General features: G+C 39.7%; 1 protein-coding gene across 8 annotated transcripts in view; it reads left to right on the forward strand.

The window, feature by feature from the left end:
- grk4 (G protein-coupled receptor kinase 4) overlaps nt 1-25,869 on the forward strand; it is a 69,600-nt gene extending 43,731 nt beyond the window's left edge. For 4 of the 8 annotated variants that reach the window (XM_061769638.1, XM_061769639.1, XM_061769633.1 and 1 more), the window contains 11 exons: nt 3,408-3,500; nt 4,389-4,452; nt 4,672-4,812; nt 8,212-8,402; nt 11,323-11,360; nt 11,720-11,809; nt 11,917-12,125; nt 13,822-13,959; nt 17,923-18,060; nt 20,800-20,931; nt 21,233-25,869. In XM_061769638.1, coding sequence (XP_061625622.1) covers nt 3,408-3,500; nt 4,389-4,452; nt 4,672-4,812; nt 8,212-8,402; nt 11,323-11,360; nt 11,720-11,809; nt 11,917-12,125; nt 13,822-13,959; nt 17,923-18,060; nt 20,800-20,931; nt 21,233-21,289 — 1,291 coding nt within the window. In that variant the 3' untranslated portion in view covers nt 21,290-25,869. Of the gene's footprint in view, nt 1-3,407; nt 3,501-4,388; nt 4,453-4,671; nt 4,813-8,211; nt 8,403-11,322; nt 11,361-11,719; nt 11,810-11,916; nt 12,126-13,821; nt 13,960-17,922; nt 18,061-20,799; nt 20,978-21,177 lie in introns of all 8 variants that reach the window. The other 4 variants (XM_061769641.1, XM_061769640.1, XM_061769636.1 and 1 more) reach the window with 3 other exon arrangements.
- Nucleotides 25,870-26,945: the final 1,076 nt, after the last annotated feature.

Genomic DNA, 26,945 nt, shown 5'->3' on the forward strand with positions numbered 1-26,945 from the left:
AATGAGAATGTTGTCATTCAGCATATCCCTGTACTTGGCTGCATTCATCTTTCCTTCGGTTCCAACCAGTCGTCCTGTCTCTGCAGCTGAAAAACACCCCCACAGCATGATGCTGCCACCACCATGCTTCACTGTTGGGACTGTATTGGACAGGTGATGAGCAGTGCCTGGTTTTCTCCACGCATATCGCCTTGAATTAAGACCAAAAAGTTCTATCTTGGTCGCATCATACCAGAGAATCTTATTTCTCACCATCTTGGAGTCCTTCCGTCGGACCACTCTGCCATAAAGCCCCGACTGGTGGAGGGCTGCAGTGATGGTTGACTTTCTCGAACTTTCTCCCATCTCTCGACTGCATCTCTGGAGCTCAGCCACAGTGATCTTTGGGTTCTTCTTTACCTCTCTCACCAAGGCTCGTCTACCCCGATTGCTCTGTTTGGCCGGACAACCATTTCTAGGAAGGGGTGTGGTCGTCCCAAACGTCTTCCATTTCAGGATTATGGAGGCCACTGTGCTCTTATGAACCTAAAGTGCAGCAGAAATGTTTTTGTAACCTTGGCCAGATCTGTGCCTTGCCACATTTCTTCTGTCTCTGAGCTCTTCAGGCAGTTCCTTTGACCATGATTCTCATTTGCTCTGACATGCACCATGAGCTGTAAGGTCTTGTACAGACAGGTGTGTGGCTTTCCTAATCAAGTCCAATCAGTATAATCAAACACACCTGGACTCCAATGACGGTGTAGAACCAACTAAAGGATGAGAAGAAATGGACAGCGCCAGAGTTAAATATAAGCGACGCAGCAAAGGGTCTGAATGCAATATAAATCTGCAAAGATTTCAACCATTCCGTTTTTTTCTGTCAATATGGGGTGCTGTGTGTACATTGAGGGAGAAAAATGAACTTAGATGATTTTAGCAAATGGCTGCAATATAACGAAGAGTGAAAATTTTAAGGGGGTCTGAATACTTTGCGTACCAACTGTACACATCTCTATCAAATTTCTTACTTGAAATAACATGCACCAAATCAACTTAAACTGCGAAATGAAGACACACCGTAGTAGAAAAAAAAACAATTACTGGAACCAAATTCGGCTTGCTATTTTTTTCCCCAGACAGCCACACAATACTGCCTGAAAGCTTGCATATAATGTAAAGCTAAATGCTGTTTGGCATCTTAACATCTGGTCCAGAATTGAATGTGATAAGCAGAATTAAAATACCATCAAAGGAAAGAAAACAAACAAGCAAAAAAAATACATTGAGAGGTTTTAGCGATGATGATAAGAGGGACAAAAAACAGCACACTGAAGAAGCATGGAACACAGCATGCACTTTTTAGTATTACCAAAACTGGACTAGTGCACTGAGTGTCTGAGTGTCACTCCATCATTCATTCCTTTCACTATCATTGCTATTTATAATCCCTTGTGGACCATGGCCTTAAATATGTAATTCTTTCTCGATCCCCCACCTCCGAGGGAAAGCCCAAACGAAAGCATTGTGCTGCACGTGGAAACATGACATTTTCACAGCCGGTTGCAGATCAGAAAGTATTGGTTCACTCGTGGGGTTTCCTGCATTGCTGTGGAACTTTGTCATACCGAGTTCAAACGGGTATGCTTGCCCATATTGCCCATATTAACATGTCTGCTGTTTTTTCCCTCTTTTCTTTTTCCTGCTTGGCCTTCTTCAAACAATAGCCATATTGTAGCTGTGTTTATTTCTGCTCCCAGCAGTGTCTGTCAGGGGCTGGGAACCCAGCCAGCCTCTGTTTGACTCCTCCCTCTCGAGTATCTGGGGACAATTTTTACCTCCAAGACAAAGTCAACATTTTTCATCTGACTGAGCTGGGATAACAGAATTTTATTGTGGAAGAAGACACTTTCGACCGGAACTTGGTTACCCCAAAACATGCTGCTGTTTGTGTAAAGAACACACTCAATTTTATTTGTTTTGAGTTAAACAGCAGATCACCACTTAACAATACTTTCCAATGACCAGTATCACTCCCTGCTTAAGAGAAAAAATCTTTCCTTTCCGCAATGTGACAAAGATCGCTCATAAAAAGAGCCCGGACGCTTTGACCCCTGTCTTACTGGCTCGGAGAGTAATTGGCGACCTGATGGTGACCTGAGTCGCCGCTGGTTGTGGAGAAATCTCTGTGACATCTCCTGAAGTCTCTTTTATACTACCCGGGTCGCCAGGGAGTCGACGTTTAATTAGAGACCTTTTAGCGACTCCTCTATATGCTCACTATAAAGGAAAAAGCTTAACGTAGCTTGTCACATAACTGCAGCAATTGTCACCAAAATGTATGTGGACATCTTTACCTATGCCCACTTCAACCTCTGACAATGTCAGAGCAATCGCCCATATAGTTTGGATTTCATAGACATTTAAGTGTTTTCCTCATTAGAGGACTGTCCCGGTGCACACACAGCACAAACACACACATAATATACGATATCAGCCAGGTGAATTGGTTGTCACGTTGTCTGGAGACGTCTCCCAGACGTCTTCCTGGTGAGAGCGCAAGCACAATTTTGGTCTCCCGGGTCCCGGAATCACCGCGACTACACAGCCTCGGTGTCAGTCTCTGCCATGTCTCCGCCATTGACAGTGAGTCATATGTAACTTGGTTATGTGATTACCTTACATTTGCTTTTACTAAGCATGTAATGCCACTTTTCTGGAATCTGTACCCCTATTTTGTCAACCACCATTTCCTGATCATCTTTAGTGATGAAATAACTCTGAGTGTGCAGGGGAAAGTGTCGTTGGCATGTGTGAGCATGTTTCTAACATATTTTTAGAATAGGAGACCAGCAGGAGCCTCAGATGGCTTGAATAAATATAGCGAGATTTTTTTTTTCTAGTGCATCCTTTATTCTGTCAAAAGTGCTTGTTAATAAACAAGCACTTTAACTAAAACAATAGTTTATTTCATTCACTTTTCATTCATGTTTGGTGAACATTAATAAATTATATAAAAAGCTGTATGTGAGCCGCCATGCACACTTTTGGAATGGGAAACATTAGGGTTTGCTTGACCCTGTTGGTATTTTAATCACCATGCAGTCAAAGCAGCTAAAGACATCACACACAAGCCAGGTGTTCAGGGTCAAGTCAACTTTTAGTGACAATTGACAAGTTTTGTGTTGCCACCTTTTCCATCAATACAGAGCATAAAGCAAATTCACCAAACTAAACTACATGTAGAGTTTGTGGTGATTTAAAAAAAAAAAAAAATAATAATAATAATATTTTAATTTTCCTTTAGTCATTGTCTCTTGCTGTCAGTCATATTTGTCAAGAAATTGTATAACTTTTTTTCTGGATAGAAATGTTCTGTAACATCCTTCCTAAATAGATGATGAAAAAAATAATAATTCATTTCTCCCCAGAATAGTTCGTGATTATCTAAGTGGCGCACCATTTTCCTCCTACCAGGAGTCCATGTACTTCTCTCGCTTCCTGCAATGGAAATGGTTGGAGAGGTAAGAAGCTAGTGTTGTTGTGTAGCATCCACTGTCCTTTGATACTGTAGGATGTTGCATTGTTGTTTCAACAGCATCAGAACTGTGGCTTCATATGGTTGATACTGGAGAAACAACATTATCCTGTACAGACTACGAGTATGTGGGAAGTTTTAACAATTTTAACCAGAAATGGCAATTTCTTCATAAACTGCATTTAAATGCTAAGGCACTACCAGAGAGTATGCCTCTAGAGGCTTTGAGAAATAAAGTGGAACCTCCTTCTTTCATGCTGCTTGACTTTAGAGGTAAAGTTAACCAGTCGTACAGTATATTAGTCAATCAGGTATACAATAAAACACCCTTTTAACATTAAATTCATAATTGTAATCACAGATGAGTAGTAATGCACGGACCTCACCAATTGAACTCAGAAAACGTCCAATATTTTGGAACTGATGTTTACACTGAGAAGACTAATGGCCCACCCACACATTTTGCACATTTTGTTTCTTAAAGTTTGAAGCTGTTGAGAGGGTGCACAGCAAAGGAAGCACAGTTATTACACATTTGTGATGCACAGTTGCCCTCGGATGGAAGCCTACTCAAGCTCGGCATTCTCACAGTAAATAATACTGTAAATGCTTTTTTTTTCAAAAACTAATGGTAGTTTCTTTTAGACGGGTCCTTGCACCCAAACACAAATGTGGTGATTGTCGTTGGTTCTGTGTGACTGAATGCTTAATAATGAATGATCATTTGCATAACGGCAGGGAACTGAAGTAGTGTGAATTAATATTAAATTACAGCTTTGTTCAGTCTACAGCTTCACATGTTCTGAACTGAATTACCCATCAGTTGTTTTATGACATTTTATCTTATGTCATTCTTCCTCTCTTTCCATTCCAGGCAACCAGTAACCAAAAATACCTTCAGACATTACAGAGTACTAGGAAAAGGTGGATTTGGCGAGGTGAGTGTCACCAAGATAAAGATTAAACTATTTATAGGGATGCAATGGTACTCTTGAAATCTATCTGATTTTAAGTAACCTCAAGGGTTAATGCGACGCCTTTCATGAGTTTACTCAATTGAATGTTGGAAAATCCTGGAGTGTGATGTTAACTTCCATTAGTTACTCTTTGACACCAAATGATGTTTGTTCATGTGTCCTCGCCGCTTGTTTTTCCAGGTTTGTGCCTGCCAAGTGCGCGCCACCGGTAAGATGTACGCCTGTAAAAAGCTGGAAAAGAAACGAGTGAAGAAAAGAAAAGGTGAAGCAATGGCACTAAACGAAAAACGAATTTTAGAAAAAGTTAACAGTAGTTTTGTAGTAAGTACTATTTTCTTATTCAATCTTCATAACAAATTGTTTGCTGTGTGTGTGTAACCGTTTGTGGCTGCAAATTGAACAAATGGCATGTTTGCAAAATTTACCAATCAGCTATCAAAGTCAGAGCTGTGTTGCTTTTTGTCCACACCTGTAAATGTGTTTCTCCTGTCCAGTCGGAAGATAGGTAATTAGATTTTTTTAAGAAAAGTGAAAAATGTACCAATCAAATCAAATCACATGCCATATGATAATTTTGACCAGCTGCAGGTAATGCTGGACTGCAACAATCTCAGCAAATATATTTGTGTACTTGTGCTGATGAGCATTTTTGCAAACATGTCAACTTTTATTGTATTTGAAGCACTCTGCTTTAATCATATGGGAATGCTTATAAAATGTTCATTTAATGTCTTGCTTCTTAGTGGGAATGACATTGTTACTGATTTCATGTGAAGTGCAACACAATCAAAAGTTTCTCCGAGGAAAATATTTACACTTTTATAGACTCATGGAAGTTTTCCTGGGGCATTTTTGAAAAGACTTGCATAAATATCTATACCATAATACCTAAATATGGGTGCATATAGATGCTATGTAACAATATCTGTGGCGCCACAATAGCACTGCATGTTTCCTTTATTAAGAAACAAGGTATGTGCCTTGTTTCAATGACATTGTGTCTGTGATGGAGTTTGGTGGCACCCAACACACTGCATGCAGCATGTAGAAGAAAGCAGTTCAGTGTCCTTCCTTTGAGTATGTGCGCTAGAACCTCCACCCCCTTCTAAAAATTATTAACCTGCCACTGTAGCGCCATGCCTAAAGCTCTTCATAGTGTTGTTGCACTTGGCTGATTTTCCTATAGAGGTATTCTATAAACTGAGCCATAGTCAAGAGCAAGTGGTGAGTTTTGGCTGCCACTTGAATAGCAAGTTCAAACACTCCTTTAGAGTCACCAAGCTTTGCGTTTCTTGTGTGCTGGACCAAAGCACCAAGGGGCAGGAATGTGAAGCTGGCTGTCTTTAACATAAGGGGACGTCTGGAAACTAAACTTAATTTTGTATATTATTTTTCAAGTCAGGTGTCCTATTTTAAAAAAAAAATAAAAAATCATTTTACAGTATCTCATGCTTTTTATACCTGTGATGGAATGTACTGTACATGATATTTGTGAATTTTGCTGTTTTCGTTTCTTCTTCCTCCACTATTCTGTTAAAATGTACATTAGGTAAACATGCATCACTTTTAAACCTGTTCAGTTGCGCTTGATGACATCCAATATTTGTAGTTGTAAAACCCGGAATTCTGGTTCTTTCCATTTCTGAGCTCAGACATCATCTCAGGTGTACAGGCAGGAAATGTCAAAATGATTGTTCCACAGACAAGATTTTTTACCCCAAGTGTGTCTATTTCTATTGGAGCATAGCAAGGCTTCCAAATGGGACCAAAAAAATGTTAATTTCCATTTTGTGTCAAATGTCCTGAGTATGTGTGCCCATGGAACACAATGTGACTGCTTATTGTACACCCTCACATTGATGGTCTACGACAGGGCCTCTCCATGTTCTCCATTTGAAACTAATAGTTTTTTTAGTTGTTGTATTGTGATGATGGGTGAGCTATGTTGAGTGTCTTGCTTGAGTGAGTCATGGCGCTCACACTGGCACACATATTTAAGGAGAATGGAGTGGGCTTGTTACCGAACCTCAACTCTTCAAGCTTGTCACCTGGGATTAACATGATTCTTTGTGCATGTGTGCGCGCGCACGTTTGTGTGTTCATTCCCTGTGCTGCAGGCAGAACTGATGACTCGTCCTATATCGCTCCATCTACAAGAGCTGGTCTGTTGCTTAGCAACACTGACCAAACAGCAGTAGCAAGGAGAAGAGTCAAGTGCTCTCTGAAACCCCTCATAGCTCTCTCCTGTTCTTTGTCTTTTTGATCAGTGCTCTCTATTAGTCAATATATATTGTTACCTTATGTTTTCACATTTTAACAGAGCCACATGTAATGTGCATGTGTGTATTACAGAACATTGTTAGCTTTTGCTCCCATCGCCATCGGTTAGCAAAGAGCCACTCACTTCACTGGCTTGGTTGCCATTTTCATCAACTACTAAACCAAAGACAAGACCATTGAAAAACAAACTTGTCTTTGTCAAATATTCATTCCTACAAGAACTGAGGTAAAAAGTTGACTTTTAAATCAGATGTTAATGTCAAGTAAAATGCTTTAGAGAGCTTGTAAAATTTTCATTTGACATTAAAATGTGTTTGGATTAAGGACACAATGTGTTTACTGCTGCCAAGATAAACAGAGGGGTCAGTTGTTAAAGACTGGTAGTGTCTTGTTTATCCTGCTTTCTCCCTTCCAGTGCTTTGTGTGTTGGGGATGCACATGATATCACACAAGAATTTTCCCACACCCTCTTGTGGACAGTTACTGACTATGTAGTCTAAAGCAGATGGGATTCCTCCCAGTCGAAGTAACATCCTGCTTGTACAGCACTGATACACACATTCAACACACATACGCAATTCCCTGCATGTCATTGACCTCAAGGGAGAGATGGGATGGTTGGTGGGAATGATGAGGGGAAAACTGAGTTTAAAAAAAAAAAAAAAAAAAGAAAAGGCCTTAACATATTAGCCTACAGATGGAAAAGAAGCTTCCGAGTAACCACTCGATCTAGATCTAAACATCATTGACAAACTTATAGAGACAGCCTCTGAATCAGATTGTTACTCAATCATGGGTTGGGTTCGATCTCTTAATTCCCTGAATCTTAATTCTTCATTTTAACCAGTCATTTTGGACAATTAAAAGTCTTCTGTTTAGTGGGAATAGTTTGGGGAGGGCCGCTTTCTATTCTGTCATGACCAGTGCGCTAAGTAAGGTCCAAATGGCACGGTTGGTTGAAATTCATGTGGAAGAATCCCATCAAACACATTGGGAAGAACTCGAACCCAGATTATCCACCAGGCCCTCTCATCCAAGATCAGTAATGTCAGACCTCACAGATGTTCTTCTGGATAAAAGGATGAAAACAAAATCTAACTCCACATTTTCTTCCATTTTTACCTTGTTAGTGTTGTGGCTAGTTGTTTCAATACTAATCAGAGATGTACTGTACTATTCATGTGTGGGGGGGTTTCAGTAGTTCAATATAAATTACTTTTCTGGCAATAAAAAAAAAAACATCTTGAAATGTCTACATTACCTATTGTACATATATACTGACATGTTGACATGTGAATGGTATGAAACTGTTCTGCTCCTGATCTCTTACGTCTTCTCTTCTATCTCTTCCACCTCCATTTGCCCCATATATAACTCCTTTCTTCTCAACTCGTCCCCCTCCCTCCTTGCCGCCTCTACTCCAATTTGCCCCTTTTCCAGGTTAGTTTAGCATATGCCTATGAGACCAAGGATGCCCTGTGCCTGGTGTTGACGATAATGAACGGTGGTGACTTAAAATTCCACATCTACAACATGGGCAACTCTGGATTTGACGAGCAGAGAGCCATCTTTTACGCTGCTGAGATTTGCTGTGGCCTTGAGGACCTGCACCGTGAGAGAATAGTTTACAGGTTAGCAAAGATGGGCACGGGAGTTAATTGATGAAATATTCTTTCTCATTCATGATGACTAGCGGCAGACTGTGGCATACTCTGACATTGTACCATCACAATAATAATAATATCAATAGTTAAATAAATCACAAAATACCTGAGGGTGATATGGGAGTGCTATTGGATAAAGAATAACAGTACACTTAACATCCACTCGTAATATTATTGAAATTACTGGGATTTGAGGGGGCAGTTCTGTCTCATGAAAATAAGAACACTGTTCACCCCACACTCCTCTTTTACTGGACCAGTGGGGTTTCGTTACCATGATAGGGGTGGAGCAAGGGCCTCGCGACTAGACAGCGTTGCCAATTAAGTGACTGCCGACTAATGACAGATTAGCAACATTCTGACTCCCTCCAGAGCGGGCCTAGTTCACCCCTCCGCATCCGAATAGCAAGCGAATATAACTCGTGCGAAGCCAGCGCGGCCACTTTCAACCATTTCCAACACTGCAACGCCCTCACGTCTACAACTTCACTGAACATTCGTGCATGTGCCGGTTATTAGAAGTTAATGCCGATAATGCTGTTATCTAATGCTAATGTGAACTAACACTGCAGCTTTGCTTACCATGTGGCTTTGACATAATAGAGTTTCTAGGTAGTCCAGGGGCTGGACTTTGGCCGTCACGTATCCCTGCCCAGCCACAGTGCTAAATAATGGGTGGAGAAAATCTGGAGCTGTATTACAACCCCAATTCAATGAAGTTGGGACGTTGTGTTAAACATAAAAACAGAATACAATGATTTGCAAATCATGTTCAACCTATATTTAATTGAATACACTACAATGACAAGATATTTAATGTTCAAACTGATAAACCTTATTGTTTTTAGCAAATAATCATGAACTTAGAATTTTATGGCTGCAACACGTTCCAAAAAAGCTGGGACAGGGTCATGTTTACCACTGTGTTACATCACCTTTTCTTTTAACAACATTCAATAAACGTTTGGGAACTGATGACACTAATTGTTGAAGCTTTGTAGGTGGAATTATTTCCCATTCTTGCTTGATGTACAGCTTCAGCTGATCAACTGTCACTCGGATTTGCCATGATATTTTTAACATAAAACATTTGTCACAGAATGAGGATGTTGATTGTCAAAGCAGAGGAATATTTTACAGATGAATATTTATCTACTATAAACAATTTTACAAGAGTGCACATGAAATTAAAGCAAGTGCATTAAATAAAAACCTACACTAATGACATTGAATATATGCGCTGTACTTAACATTTTTTGTGTAGTAATTTATTGTTTAAGAATATCATTTTGTATAAATATTCTAAATTATATAGGGCCATATTCTCCTGTTCTCGCTTGAGTCCTTCTTTGTGATATTGATGGAAAAACCAAAAAAGCGTTATTCACTGACAGCTGAGGCGGGCTTTCAAATCATGGAAAGTGGATCTTTCTTGAGACTTGTGAATGTCATTGAAATCCATGAAAATAATATTGAAGATTCCTTATCTGTTTGTGTAGTCAACCAGTGGGGACTGTGAACTATTATTAGTATAGTGGCGTATATTGTAACTGCATTCAAACTTGAAGTGCAACATAATGTTTAACCTTTCTGTGGCTCTTGACTTACTACAGCCTCAGGAAAAGTGCTTAAATAAACCCAAAATTTAACTCAAGGCCAGATATGATAGGAAACAACCACCCAGAGTGTGTATCTGGAATGAAGGAAGTTGGTGGGAGAATCTGCGCAAACTGTGCGCCTTTTCCCTCGCACACATGGGAGAATATGGCCCACACTGTATATTACATAGGGTTGGGCATTGTTTGAATTTGCGAGATTCCGGTTCCGGTTCCTCATTTCAATTCTGGTTCCAAACAATTCTTGATTCCGTTTCTTTTAGTGGGCTGGGTCAAAAAAAGTTCGCATGGTTTAAATAAAGGGTGTCCAAATTTTGAACCTCCATTTTCTTAGCAGCCTGCAGCATAAAATAAGATGAACATTTGACTCGGGGTTCTTTATAACTAGTATCAATATCATCTCAAATGGTTTATACGTGCAGATTTTAACTTGACTTCTTGTTTTAAGCATGTAATGTAGTCTTTTATTTTGAAGGGTACGCACCGGAACTCAGCATTTTGGCACACAAAAGATTACTTCACATGAACGAGAAAAATGAAAATAAAGTAAGACGCAAGAAAAAGAGTAATGAATGCAACCAAATGCTCTGTAAAATGTTGATTCCTTTACCTACCCACCGATGAGACACAAGGTTAGTGTTTGTGATACTGTGAGTCAACTTTTTGGTGAATTTTATCCCAATTCATTGTGATGTAAAGTTGCTAGTTTGACTTTTGGAGAAGTTTTAGCTCAATGTTAAAATTGTAATGCAACTGTTTCTACTTTCTTTCCAGTATGGTGAAGTACTTTATATTATATTTTTGTGTCTGTCATTAGCTCTTACGTTGGTTTGAATACTAAAACGCTACAAACCTGAGGCTCAGAGCGGGAGGGAGCACGTCAGACTTCTACACATCGTAAAAGGCTCCTTTACACAATATAATCTTAATCCAAGTGTTGCACTGAGGTGACTGGTCATTTATTTTAACATAGTTAAAACTTTTGTTCGCCGCTGCCATTGGCCACAAGCAAGTCTTCATGCGTGTTCTTTTTCGTTAGTTTTTACCACTTTTCGTTGGTTTTCGCCACTTTCTTCTTTGGGGTCGGTGGACTGTAGCTATCGAAACTGGGAACCAAATTTTTTTTTTTGGAACAATTCGGGGAGGGCCGGAATTTTAGTCCCGGTTCCAATCTGTTTTCGATTCTCGATGCCCAACCCTAATATTATGTATATTATAGTTTTTGCAACTAAACGAGTTATGGAACAATTTTTATTCTTGTCTTTTACTAGGGATTTGAAACCTGAAAACATCCTTTTGGATGATCGTGGTATGTCAATGCTTCTTCTTTCACATCAGATCTGTTTATTGGAATGCATCTTGGCAAGAGAGAGACATTTGCATGCTATTGTTGTCTAGAATGAGCCAATAAGAAGGACTGAATAAATCAAAAGTCACTGAGTTCAATGTATTTTGTGCAAACACCGCAGCATAGAGTATAGAGTATCCAGTCTTTCACAGGTTTAAGAAGGCAACTCTTGATTGTTAGCTCTCTCTTTGCTGTCTACTATCTCAGTGCTGCCCTTGTGAAATCTGTGTTCAACCATCAAGATTACAATGTATAGACCTATTGTCATGTTTCTTTGAAAGCCTAAACTGTTGTTAAATAACTGTATACACATTCTATAGGTCACATCCGCATTTCAGACTTGGGTCTTGCTGTGCAAATTCCTGAAGGAGAGACGATACGAGGGAGAGTAGGCACTGTTGGATACATGGGTATGTAGTGGACTTTTTGTCGAACAGATTTGTGCTCCGTCAATAGGCATGACCCCTACCCCTGTCAAAATATTATCTGCAACTTTTCTTCATCTGTCCTTCCTCAGCTCCTGAGGTAATCCAGAATGAGAGTTACACCTTCAGTCCAGACTGGTGGGGTCTGGGCTGTCTTATCTTTGAGATGATCCAAGGCCAGTCACCCTTTCGCAAGCGCAAAGAACGTGTCAAGCGGGAGGAGGTGGACAGACGAGTGCGTGAGGATCAGGAGGAGTACTCTGATAAGTTCTCTGAAGAAGCAAAAGATATCTGCCGACAGGTGAGGGTGAATGGATAGATGTTAGTTGTATGTCGCTTGGTTAAAAACTGAAGGAATCCTCATCTTGGGGTTAGTGACTTAAGTTCAGTATACTGGATAAGTGGTATGATACCTGGTATTTCCTTTGTCACCAATAAATATTAATATTGTGTTAGCTCAGCCTTTACCTTATTTGTGGCATATATTCAAGGTACTGGCAACACCGCTTTTTATGACATTAAATAAAAATAACTGGGGGTTGCGGCCATTCACTATTTGTGAGTATTCCTATTATATCAATATATATTATAAATATATATAGTACATTCAGACCAGTATGGTACACTCACTGCTTGGCACCCTTTCATCATTCTTATGCTATGTATAGTAGGCTACTTACTTAAGGAGGAGCAACACACATTGCAGTAGTTTGATTTGGTCAACAGATAATTAATTGCACAATACGGTGAAATGGATAGACTAAATTTAATGCAAACAAAGCTCATGTTCTTTTAATAAACACCCTCACACAAAAAAACAGAAGACAAGCAGCCAGATAGCCTTCATTGTTGCCCTTTGTCTACGATGCTGAATTCAGTCCACCTGACCCTTTCATGATATCACACTGCCACCCACCCCCACACGTCACGTGGTGCAAACACATTTTACATTTGTTTATTGTTGGAAACCAAACTGTGACAAGCTTGACTGAATTGCAATTGCTTGTGTGAAATTGTGGTTTTATAGCCGTTCAATTTATTATAACTAGGAAACAGTATTTTTTTAACGCAAACCCGCTCATCTGTGCACCAAGAGGGAGCTACTGAGCTTATCTGTTTCGGAACCAGAGCGGATGAGATGTTTATTTGTGTCCTGCTGTGGAACATTCTGACCTGAGGTTCAACAGATTAGAAGACTCCCCAGAGGGAGGATGAGTGGGGAGAGCAAGAAGAAGAGAGGTTTTTTCTACAAAAAAAGTGGAGTAGAAAGCTGGGGGATGGGGAATGAGTCATGGAGCTTTTTCAAATAAGTATGATTATGCTTTTTTTTTTTTTGGTCTGTTTTTGGTTTTAATATGGTTGTTTTCAAATGTTGTCAGAGACGAAGAGATACATTCATTTGCATCTTATTTCATTTACATGTTTGAAATAAATACTAAAATTGTAAAATAAAATGATAAAATAAGACCATGACTATGACCACAGCCTAAAATAGTCGTGATGTGAGTTTTAAGAGCCGGAAGTGACAGGGAAATTGGGGGAGAGTGGTGCACTGACAACTGAAAAAAGGTGAACAGGAGAGGTGTGGTGAAAAAGTGAGCACACCACTAAACAGCACTCATCCACTTCACAAAGCCTTTGCTGTAGGTGGTGTGGCGGGAATATTATCCACAAGCTCTCAAAGCAACAGCAGCAGTGTGTTCTAATTCTAGCCATGATTGTTGTTGCATTAACTCCTAACTACATGAATTACTATACATTACTGATGGTCTTTGTTTAATTGTCTACAGTCAGATAATGAAGTCAAGAGGGTTACGTGCTAGCCATTTACTATGCATGTATGTGTTTTAGAATAAAACATAACTTTGGCACACCTCCCCTTCCTTGTACTTTTTACATTTTTGGATCAGCCTTAATTCACAGTAATTTATTTGATATTTTAAGTGTTACAGAAAATGGATGGATTTTAAGTTTTTGTTTTGTCTCCATCCTGCTAGCTGCTGGCTAAAGATCCCAAGAGTCGTCTTGGTTGTGAGGGTCGCGGTGCCATAGAGGTCAAGCAGCACTCTATCTTCAGGAACATCAACTTCAAACGATTGGAAGCAAACATGCTAGAACCTCCTTTCAGCCCTGATGTAAGAACATCACACAAACACACAAACCCAAGAAGGTATAAAGACCCACACAAAGCCACAGATCAACATTCACTGTACTTCATTCGCAAGCTATTTAGAATATCTTTCTGGGTGGTGAAAAACAGGCCTTGGATGTGTTATTGTTTTAAATCCAAATTTGAAACTCACTTACATAAAATAAAAATGACCCCCTCATAGAAATTAAATCAGAGCCCCCTGTAAGTAATCACTACAAGTAGAACTAGTAAATCAGAGCCCCCTGTAAGTAATCACTGGAAGTAGAACTACTCAGTGGTGAGCAGTTGAATGCTCTGTTCCCCGAGAGAATAGATTCCTTTTAAGTGTCATTAGACTGACAGCGAGAGTGTAACGTAATCTTTCGTGTATAATGTGCACCCATGTATAATACGCAACCCCAAAGTTGACCTAAAAATTCTGGAAAACCCTTCTACCCATGTATAATGCATTTTTACAATGCATGATTTTGCTTCTACCCATATGATCAAAACATGAAGCATTATCTGTATTTTGTTAGGTTTTTTTCCAAAGAATTATTCTGAAGTTAAACACTTTATTTGAGCACACAATACTTTTTTTATTTACGTGCTCTTATTTTGAAATTCACAGCCCTACTTTTATTTAGTAAATGAGAAAACACACAATTGTTTGATTACCCAGGCAGAATTTGTAAGATGGGTACAATTCATTAAAGAAAACATGAAGGACCAGGGGAAACGCATTTAATTTTATTTGAATGGGATTCAAATTAAACGGTCAAGAATTTCAGAAAAGCATTATCATTAAACAAAACATAACCATGAAGAAATTAATGATGGTTGTTGTTCAGTCATCAGTCATAAATAAAATAAATAAATATATAAATATTTCACAAATTCTGCCAGTGTATGTAAACTTATGAGCACAACTGTACATATATGCAGTCATATGTACCCCTGTCATATTGGAATAAAAGTGTACAGCTTTTTCATAACCACGATGGAGGCATACATTTATAAAATATTTACGTTTTTTTCCATTTGCTCCTATACCTTTGTATAATGCATACTATTGACTTTTGACAATTTTTGGGGGGAAACAATGCGCATTATACACAATGCACACTATTGACTTTTGACAATTTTTTGGGGGAAACAATGCGCATTATACACGAGACATTATGGTAACTGTCCTGAGACTTGCCCGAGACCAGAACTCACCAAGACAAGACCAAGACTTTTGGGAGTCGAGACCGAGTCAAGAACAAGACCAAGACTGAAACCATAAAATCATAAAAATAAAAATCCATTTTAATTTTATTGGCAGGTGTTACATACAGTTACTGTTAGCTTACCTGTGTTTGTTTTCTTCTGAGATGCCCCCTAAAGCTCGACTTTGTTCCCGCCAATTCAGTGAGTTGAACACCGCAAAATTTGCACTGTAGATTGTTTTCTTTTGCATGTTGTTTTAGAAATGTTTGTGGTTGAGGAAGCCAAATGTAATTACCGTTGAGTTAGTGGACATATGGGCTGTCGCACCGCAGGAACCTTTGCAGGAACTATTCTAGCTAGCCTGGTGGCTTGAATTCCCCGTGTCCCCACTGAAAAAAAACTACCAGGGTATGGAAGGTTTCCCCTGGATTATTGCGTTCCTCCTGGAGCTACCAGGAACTCTTTGAGGGGATGGGCTGTGCTGACGAACACTGATAGGTTGACAGACCTGTGTAGGCGTTTACTTTTATATTCAAAGAGCCGCCAGTATGCAGCGTTACGCAAGGCTAGAAATAAGAGGATTAAAATACATTGAAAAGCAAAACTTTCAAACACCCGATCTTTACGTTTTCCTGTTGAACCGCACTTGGTGGGCAGCTGGGCTCGGCGGCGCCACGGCGGCAAGGTCCGCCGCTGGCCGACTCAGTCCCACTAAGGAGTGGAGGTCCGAGCCCAAGCGGGCGTGTGCGTCTTCATTGGCCGGGCCAGAGGAGACGAACACTGCGTGAGGTTGGCGGGCGGGGACGCTCTGATGCTCCAATCCATTCAGTCGCCTTCCCAGGCAGGAGCTCCTCTAGCCTGCCGAAAAATGCCACGTTTGCCTTAGTGCAAGAAAAGGAAATGGCTTTTTGTCTGTACGTTCACAAATAAATATTTACAATGTACAGTCTGTTTTTTTTTGTTATGCATTTACAGATACCAAATACTTCACACTGCTATATTTAAAAACTGACTAAGAGCTGTCCATGTATTTTTTACATTTTTGTTATTGAACCTTATCCAGAAGCTATTTTAATGCCAACCTGGCTGCAGACAGCAGAGTAAAACAAAGGAAGACAGGAGTAAATAGACATACAAACTGTACAATATGATATAGTAACAAGTTAAATATTACATTACATCATAGCACATGGTGAATAAAAGGTCCATAAAAGACATGTGAGCAGTTGTTCTCTAAAGCTGAAGAACTTGCATGAAGAAAAATGTAGTCTCCTGAATGCCAGGACATGAGAAAAACTTGTCTTTTTGAATGAATTGTTAGGTCAGGAAAAGAGCACAAAGAAAAGTCGCGGCCCGGGTATAACCTGCCGACCATGCAAACCTCTATTGCCCGGTTCTTTATTTCTGGTCGAGGTAGAACGTCAATGATTAGGCCGGATTAAAAGTTTAACAATACATTTGAAAATACAAAGTCAAACAATAAGGTTGGTGAAGGTTCAGCTCTGGGCTCTCCCCCACATAGAAGCTCTGGTCCGCTTGTTTTGTGGCCAAAACTGCTTCCCCTCATGACGTCATGCAGTCGCCGACCATTCCTAATTCCAGCCTAGTGTTTGGGGTCCGTTTGGAAATTCAGTCCGATGCTCCCACCGCGCCACAAGTGTAATACAATTATATGTTTATAAGGATATCTGGATGTGTATCTGTAATGGGATCTATCAAATAAAAGTGTATGCATGTAGCCAGTAATTTCTAACAGAATAAATATATACATAAATATAGAAGCCTGCAGATAACTATAGATGTGATTTATTGGTCTCAAATTTGTAGTGGAACTATGTAGAGCTTCAGGAAATAGTTTATATATTCTAATTTATTGAAATTACCTCGATATAATAAAACTCTACCTCAAAGACTGTCTGACTCAGGTCTCATTTGCCTCACCTGGATAAAGGGTTAGGTTTTAAAGGTATCAAAAATATTTGAAATTAAGATATAAAATAAGACTAACTTGAAAGCTTGAAATACCAGTAGATTTTTGTCAGTACTGAGCAACATCAGCTTCAGTTGGTTAAGCTACCCTAAACTAATAACTGCGATGGAAACACAAACCACATGGACCACAGAAACCTAAGTTCCTGGGCTGGTTGGTGGAAAAGCCCCTCATGTCTTGCTCCGTGCTCTCCTCGCTTAGTTTTGTACTGATGTCTCGCAACTTTCACTTCCACTTGTGTGCGGGGGTTACGGGAGGCGGTGTCCCTCAGTCACAACACGGTGAAGGTTGCAGTCATTACGGGGCTGGTGGAGGGTTAGTAAAACATGATTTGAAAGTACAGTATTTGTTGTTATACCAAGTGTTTCTCCTTATGATTACATTAATGAAGTTGAATAATAGCATTGCTGGTCTTGACAGGTCTCGACGGAAAATCCAGAGACCGGCCAGTCCGAGAGACAAAACCAAGACTTTTGGGATAAGAGTCCGAGAAAAGACCAAAACCTTCAAAATTTTGGTTTCAAGTGTTACAACACTAGTAAAATCAATATTTGCCAATACAGACTGATTATCTGTTGCTTAGTATTGTTATACTGGTTAGTAGTCGAGGCCGCATTGAGAAAAGAATGAGATTCCTCATTGATGGTTTTGGGCTTATCAACATTATTATTTGTCACTTTCATTCAGAATTTCCATGGGGGATGTAACGTCCACAGCTTTTTATTTCACTGTATGTTCCCGGTCTTCCCTGTATTCTTCTGTTAGCCTCGGGCTGTGTACTGCAAAGACGTCCTCGACATCGAGCAGTTCTCCACTGTCAAAGGTGTGAACCTTGACCCCACCGATGACGACTTCTACCACAAGTTTGTCACAGGGAGTGTCTCCATCCCGTGGCAGAATGAGGTAACTGCAGGATCTCGAAACTGGGATGATGTCATTGTTCCCGTAGATCACACGGTGCAGTACATACAGAACGCGACTATCCTTGCGTCGGTGAAGGGTAGAATGTTTGATGGACCCCGACCAGCCATGTTATGACCACTTGAACAGTACAGTATAAGGATAGCCAATATAAGTGCTCTATGAAATATTGTGCCTTTAAAAGATAATGTTCTGTTTTGTTTGACCCTGTCAGGAAGGTTTTATTGAATAATAGGTTAATTATTGTTGTTGTAGTTTGCGGTGGTGTCAAACTGTGCTGCATTATACTGAGAGCTTTTCCTAATAATTTGAGCTCCTCCCCGAATCAATTGAGATAACCAGACTATTGGACACAGCCCTCATTATGATGCAGTGCAGTTCTACACGACTGCAAACTACAACCACAATAATAAATATATTGTTAGATGAAGAAATCTCTAATGGCACCTCTTCCTTTAAAATGTGCATTTTCTTTTCAGGCTAATTATTGTTTTTGTTTCTCATTTGTTGCACTAGTACTATTATTTTTTCGATTAAGATGTGTTTTTATGGCACATTGAAATAAAGAAACTCAACTCATGGTGTCAATCAAAAGTGACCATTATTACCTTTGTAAAGCAGAACATTTGATACAGCTCTTGTATTGGTTGTCATTATTCAGTGAACGCCGGGCGATAGGGACCAACCCCTGCTGTAAATAGCAAAGAAATCGGAATTACCCCTTCCAAAATGTTTTTGAATTTCCGGTATTAATAGTTTTAACTGTAAATATACCACCAAGTATGATCACAAAACAGTTTATCATTTCAAAATCATTTTACCTAACACTTAAAAATAAATTGCTTACAGATTTGATTGCGAAAAAATGCATCAGGAGTGCATGTGGCGTAAACTCTTCATAACTTCTAACTACCTACACTTAACTTAGCTGCTCTCCGACATACAAAGCTTGTCTCTTATGCCTAGATCAGACTACAGGATTTTATCCCTGATATTGGCCCGATTATCGCAGCCGATTTCCAAGATCGGGCCTGGCATGTTTTGTCGGGAACGACAAACCTTTTTGTAGTGTGACATAATCCACGACCAACGATTTGGCCCAACAATAGCCCTACGATGCCACAATGAAAGGTCTAACATGTTTTATTTTTATTTATTTTTTTATATCTTCTGTGTGGTGTGACATAGCGACAGGTCTCTGACAGCGCACCTCGACGTCAACCAATAGGATTGCGTATTGTGACCGGCGCTTCGCCTCCCGTGCTTGCCGTTGTCAACATACTTGGTCGCTGTTGTCAAGATTTATTCACACGCACAAACCAATGTTTACCGAGGCTTTAGAGCATTTTGACAGAACGCTGGCTTGTTTACGTACAACCGTTAGTGCTATCACTAGCTTGCTAGGCTACATAACATTAATGTTGCCTCCTTGTGAGCCTCTTTGTATTAAAAGTACGTGAACATACCTCAAGGTCTTCTTGAATGGACAGCCTACTCCCAAGCACCGATGACGACACCGCACTTTCTCTTTTTTTTCTTTTTTTTCTTCAACACAGAAGATTGGAAAAGAGAGAATACGCTGCTGCTATCGGAATACATGTAGGGTTGCCACAGATTTTATGGCAGTCTGACATAGTGCAATCGGGAAATACCACATTTGTCTTGTAGTCTGATCCAGGTATGAGTTGAGATAAGCACTTCAACATACTTTCTTGACACCAATTTCTATTTAGACAGGGCTTTGGTGTGATTTGTGGCATCTTAGGGTATTTCAGAAAGAGTACAAAAAACATGAATAGGTGAGTTTTTCAGGAAATAGCTGAAGATAGATTCCACAGAAGATATAACTGCTCGAGTCTTGCTGTGTGAACTTTGCATGTGTAAATAGGTGTGAATGTGAGTGTGAATAGTTGTTTATCTATATGTGCCCTGCGATTGGCTGGCGGGTGTACGCCGCCTCACACCCAAGTCAGCTAGGCTAGGTTCTAGCTCCCGTGCGACCCTATTGAGGACAAGCGGTGTTGAAAATGGATGGATGCATGGCTGGTCAGTGTATATCAATTTCCATCAATGTGATGATCCAGTTAGCATTAAACATGCCTAATTTACGCAATGTCAATTAGTCTTCCTAGATAGAGCTTCCTCTGCTGATCTGTGCACAACCTCGTTTTTGGTCTCGCAACAAAACCCACTTTTCAACCAAGCAGTCTAGTTCATTTCTGCTTTCAATGCAGTTTGGATGGTAAACATGATTTCACTTTTATTGACGTGATGGTGATAGCATTAGCTATTTAAATAATTTGACACTATGCCTGTGCAATGTAATGTAAACTATCTTTGAGCTGAATTAATAGAAATGAAGATGAGGACCATAACAACGAATAACAAGCATTGTGTGGTCTTCTTGACATGTGGCCATTTATTACAAAATGAAGACAAGCATTGTTAGAGATTTTTGTTCTTCTTATTCCACGAATGAATAAATAAAGGTTTATTTTTGAACATGTTAGAAAAAGAGTACAAAACTAATTTTAATAGGCAAAACAATTGTAAACAATAGGTTAAAAGAAGCAAAATTCAATTCCCTGTCATGTAGTCAGCAGACCCCTTCCACTGCTGTTGGCACTTAAAAAAGTATACAGAACCGAATCATATTTCTTGGTGAAAACTGTGCTTGTGTGTGCTTCATTCAAAAAACGTCCTCTCTCCTTACTTACATAGATGATTGAAATGGAGTGTTTCAAAGAAATCAATGTCTATGAGACTGATGGGACATTGTGTCCAGACCTGGACATGAACCGGCCTAACCCTCCACCAAAGAGAGGCTTCTTCTACCGCCTGTTTAGAAGAGAGGCAAGTGCTAATGCTCCGGCAACTCTTCGAGGGGGTGGGGGCTAAGGTACTTCCTTTCTTCCTGCTTTCCCTTCTTAGCCCTATCAAAAATCAATTAAATGACTCCTGTCTCATGTAATCTCAGCATTTTTAGGTTTAATTTTGCAGTTTGATTATTTCCAGGCTTCTCTTTTCCTTTTTTTCCCTGCTTTTCATTTCAGATATCTTCTGACTGTATTTGTGATTGCTTGCTTTTTTTCACTACAGGTAGGTTAAACCGGTTTGTTTGTGATAAATCACATCACATATGCCTCTTCCCCAGGTCTGTTTTAAGAGCGGTTACAGTGACGACGAGTTTGAGGAGCCCTCGCGACTTTAAACCACTCCCTTCACCCGCCAAAACATCCCCAACTCCCTTACCCCCTCACCCTTTGCCGCTGATCTTCATAAACTCCAGCCGAGTGCAAATCTTAGGAACTCAGTGAATGTTGACCTGTATTTATGAGCTGTATTAAAAGTGTATTATAATTAAAGAAAAAAAGTATGAGTTTAAAGATTTTGTACCTTTGTACTTGAATTTATGTCTAGATGTATATTTTCACTAAAGGTTGTATTGTACAAAAGCCATAAAAGTACCACTTGAATGCATACATTACATTTTCATTTTATTGTCTTTGGAAATGAGTACGGATAATCTTTCTTTGGGCAGTTTTTATTTTATTTTATTTTTTTACAAAGCACAGTAAGTACAATTTGTCTTTACTTTTCTCAATGTAGCATAAGGCATTTTTTATTTTTACGTGTGCTGTATGTTTCAAATCGATTTGGCCAATGACATGTTTTTAGCACATCAGATATACTCTATCCCAAAATTAAACCTTGTTGCCTCCTTAACCCTCATGGCCCAGGTATATCTGAATGAATTCTATCAATAATGCAGAATAAATCTGTTAATAACTGCTGTTGTTTCCCAGCAATTTTATAGTACATTACCCAAGTCCCTCCCGCCCCATCCTCTTGATTGAAGGTTAAGTATGGACCATGGACAGTATACCTCTTCCCAAGTTGTGCAGGTCGAGACGGCATGTTTGGCATTTTGCTAGTATGTGTTCCGTGTGCCGGTGCCAACTTCTCAAGCACAGGTGACAGTGATTTTTTTTTAATTTTTTTATTATAATTATTTTTTTTTCCCTGACAGCTTTTGGTCAGAGTGTGTCCAACAAAAGGCCCTCTACAGTCCAAAGCCTGTGAATTCAAAGGCTCACAATAGTAATATCAGATGTCAGACCTTGTTTCCCCTCTGGAGCACAACTCTTAAGTAAATGTCTGTTATTAATCCTACAAGCAGAGCAATGTGGGATTTCATTATTCCTGGCCCCTTTTTATGCTTTACTCCTATCTTTCTCCTGATGTGTCTAACCTTTGTTATTGTTATAACCTTTCTCTCAAAACTCTTCTTCTCAATGTTTTGCTGCCCAAGTCATTGAATTTTAGATGCCTAAATTGATGGTGTAATATGAAAAATCTGACTTGCAGCTGACAAGTGCTACATCTTAGTAAAACACCTCTGTTGAATAAAATGAACCACCATCACTTCTGTCAGTAACTGTTAGCATCTGCACTCAGTTGGGAATAGAGCTTCTGTACAGTAGATCATAAATAGCTTGCCAGATAGCCTACTAGTAGAGGATATGCAGCTACAGTGGGTACGGAAAGTATTCAGACCGCCTTAAATTTTTCACTCTTTGTTATATTGCAACCATTTGCTAAAATCATTGGGGTTTTTTTCCTCAATGTACACACAGCACCCCATATTGACAGAAAAAAACTGAATTATTGAAATTTTTGCAGATTTATTAAAAAGAAAAACTGAAATATCACACAGCCGTAAGTATTCAGACCCTTTGGTCAGTATTTCGTAGAAGCAGCCTTTTGAGCTAATACAGTCTTTTTGGGAATGATGCAACAAGTTGTTCACACCTGGATTTGGGGATCCTCTGCCATTCCTCCTTGCAGATCAGTCAGGTTGGATGGTGAAAGTTGGTGGGCAGCCATTTTCAGGTCTTTCCAGAGATGCTCAATTGGGTTTAAGTCAGGGCTCTGGGTGGGCCATTCAACAACAGTCACGGAGTTGTTCTGAAGCCACTCCTTTGTTATTTTAGCTTTGTTCTTAGGGTCATTGTCTTGTTGGAAGGTGAGCATTTGGCCCAGTCTGAGGTCCTGAGCACTGGAATGAGAGTGTTTTCGTCCAGCATATCCCTGTACTTGGCCGCATTCATCTTTCCTTCGATGGCAACCAGTTGTCCTGTCCTTCCAGCTGAAAAACACCCCCACAGCATGATGCTGCCACCACCATGCTTCACTGTTGGGACTGTATTGGACAGGTGATGAGCAGTGCCTGGTTTTCTCCACACATACTGCTTAGAATTAAGGCCAAAAAGTTCTATCTTGGTCTCATCAGACCAGAGAATCTTATTTCTCACCTTCTTGGAGTCTTTCAGGTGGTTTTTTTTTTTTTTTAGCAAATTCCATGTGGGCTTTCATGTGTCTTGCACTGAGGAGAGGCTTCCGTCGGGCCACTCTGCCATAAAACCCCGACTGGTGGAGGGCTACAGTGATGGTTGACTTTCTAGAACTTTCTCCCATCTCCCGATTGCATCTCAGGAGCTCAGCCACAGTGATCTTTGGGTTCTCCTTTACCTCTCTTACCAAGGCACTTCTACCCCGATTGCTCAGTTTATTCGGACGGCCAGCTCTACGAAGGTTTCTGGTCGCCCCAAACCTCTTCCATTTAAGGATTATGGAGGCCACTGTGCTCTTAGGAACCTTGAGTGCAGCAGAAATCTTTTTGTAACCTTGGCCAGATCTGTGCCTTGCCACAATTCTGACTCACATTCACACCTACGGGCAATTTAGAGTCTCCAATTCATGCATGTTTTTGGGATGTGGGAGGAAACCAGAGTGCCCGGAGAAAACCCACGCAGGCACGGGGAGAACATGCAAACTCCACACAGGCGGGACCGGGGATTGAACTGTGAGGCAGACGCTCTAACCAGTCGTCCACCGTGCCGCCTGTGATATTTCAGTTTTTGTTTTTTAATAAATCTGCATACATTTTTACATTTTCGTTTTTTTTCTATCAATATGGAGTGCTGTGTGTACATTGAGGGGGGAAAAAATTTGCTTAAATTATTTTAGCAAATGGCTCCAATATGACAAAGAGTGAAAAATTTAAGGGGGTCTGAATACTTTGCATACCCACTGTATATTCAGTGATTTAAGCTGTTTATGCTAGATCAGGAGAACTCTGTTTGTTGTAATAGCGCACAACATTTACTCTTCCATTAAAGACAGAGTAGTATGTTCTCTCTTAGAAATGACTAGTTTGAGGTGCTCTTTATGTGTGGAAAAAGACAAAAATATAGGATTTGAACCCCTTCCAGTTCCAACAAAACTGAATATAGGGGTTAGCTCATCTTGTTCTCTTTGGGACTTGATTTTGGTGTATACGGTTGCTCTCAAAAGCTTTTGAAGTTTAGAGTTGTCCTTTCAGTGTAACTTCCGACCATCCGTTTTTAATGCTGTGAATACTCAGTTTATAATCATTAGCTTACTGTGTACATTAAATTGTATAAAAATGAAACTTTTGTTCAGTTCAGTGCATTAAATCAAGTTTGATCTGAATTAATGACGAACTTCAGTCAGTTTAAGTTCATTTAGTTTCTACAGTTCTCAATTCTCATTAGTTTTCATAAAATAAATAAAGCAAATTGTCTGCATTTCTTTCCAAATTCATAGTTTGTAATCATGGAGGGACTTTATGTGCACAGAATTTCTGTATTTGCATATATGTGACTGTGTGTGCATATATTACTCCTCCTAGTTTGGTTTTCTCTTGTTCTAAAAAATGTCTGCCATTGCACATTCCATTATGATGATTCAAATGTGCCATGTACCTGCTGCTGGCTTGAGTCATTTTGTTTCTATTTGTTGCTCTCGGGCATGCTCTGATGCTGACTCTCTTGCCTTTGTAGATTTGATCCTTTTTAGTACTTCTAGCCTCAAAAACTTTGTACATTAAAAACTAAGCTGTAAAACTCATTTGCTCTAATAGAGAAACTAATGGCTGCACCTCCATAATTCATCTGCAATGGTCAGTACTAATTACTCCACCTAACATTCATTGCACTCGGATGTTTTTTGCCAGTGATACCAAAAGAAACATTTTATCAAATGAAATGTGTATTATCTGAAAATATAAGTGAGGACAGACTGTCTTCATAGTATGTGCCAATTGCAAGAAGTAAATTTGTGACTATACCTTTTTCACACTTCGTGTGTCCTTCCGTCCATTCAGAGAGAATTTCGTTCACATAAACTTTAAACTGCTCAAAGGTTTTGAATGTTCGCACTAAGTGCATTGTAATGCCTGTTTTAAAGAAATATGTTTTATTACGCAAGCATGTATTGGTTTGTAATACATCAGTTTCCTTGTATATGTAAATGATGACTTTTTAGTGCCAAGATATCTTTGGTATATGAGGACAGTTTAAAATGACAAGGTGACCCGTACACATGGCCTTGTTTGAATACATTGAATTCATTCCTTCTTTGATAGGGATTTAGCCCTTCCCGACTGGGATTACCTGCAACAGGAACATTTGAGGTAGAGATCCTCAATTCCTTGTCTGGGGTCGAGTCATATAAGCCTAGAGAACCACTTGGGATTTCTCATACTGTCTAGACATGTTAGCATAAAGAAATTTCAAGGAACGCTTGTATTCCAACAGGGCCTGGGACTTTTTTTTTTTTTTTTTTCTTTTTCCCCTTTTGTACCTGTACAGTCATGTTGTTCAACCACTGCAGTCATTGTTAATTCTTGTACAAGTTGTATCACTGGTTGTTGTACCATATCTTACATTTGTAATTATGAAACAATACACTGCCGTTTGTATAGAATTTACCTGTGTCCTGACTGATTAGTGTGTTATTTTCTATTAGTGAAAAGGGGCAGACATGATATAGTCATTGTTTGGCTTGAACTATTTTAAAATTAGGCGAAGCAGAAGCAAGCGATGTCACGGATACTGTATTCTCCTTTGAAATGTAAGTACCACCTCAAAAAATACTTGCCTCTCTGAGTACTACCATAGTGATCAACATTGGAATACAACGGCGTAGTAGGCCCAAGTGTGCAACAAAAACGAGGCGGGTTTTATTCCTAAAAGACATGTTTAATAATGTTGTAATGCCCAGATCAGGCTACAAAATGTTAGCCCTGATATTGGTCCGATTAGCTATCGCAGCCCGACATTTTGTCGGCAACGACAAAACTTCTTGTAGTGTGATATAATCCACAACCAACGATTTGGCCCTGCGACGCCAAAATGAAAAGTCTGTTTGATTTTTTTTTTATTTTTTATATATCTTCAGTGTACTGTGACATAATGACAACTCTCTGACAGCGCACCTTGACGTCGACCAATAGGATAGATATTGCTCTTCGCCTCCCTTGCTCGACGTTGTCAACAATTATCCCCGCACAAGAACCAATGTTGACTGAAGCGTTAGAGCATGATTGGACAGAAAGCCAACATGTTTATGTTCAAACACTTGTTAGGCTACATAAGCTTTTGTTGCCCATTTGTAAGCCGTGCCATATTAAAAGTATGTGAACATACCTCAAGCTCTTCTTGAATGGACAGCCCACTCCCGAGTACCGGTGACGACACCACGTTTTTCATCTTTTTGTTCTTTTTTCCAACACACGATAATACATTGGCGTGATCCGTTGTTGTTTCGGCACCATGGTAAAGGGTATATCAGGTCGCGTTGACGCGTTTTCTGGTCCCCCCTCCGCGCCGTGTTTGATTTGACAAGCTAATGCCCAGTAATCGTAAGAGATACAGTGATATCGTAATACAACCCCAATTCCAATGAAGTTGGGACGTTGTGTTAAACATAAATAAAAACAGAGTACAATGAATTGCAAATCATGTTTGACCTATATTTAATTGAATACACTACAAAAACAA

Source organism: Phyllopteryx taeniolatus, chromosome 4 (assembly GCF_024500385.1).
Source record: "Phyllopteryx taeniolatus isolate TA_2022b chromosome 4, UOR_Ptae_1.2, whole genome shotgun sequence".
Classification (NCBI taxonomy): domain Eukaryota; kingdom Metazoa; phylum Chordata; class Actinopteri; order Syngnathiformes; family Syngnathidae; genus Phyllopteryx; species Phyllopteryx taeniolatus.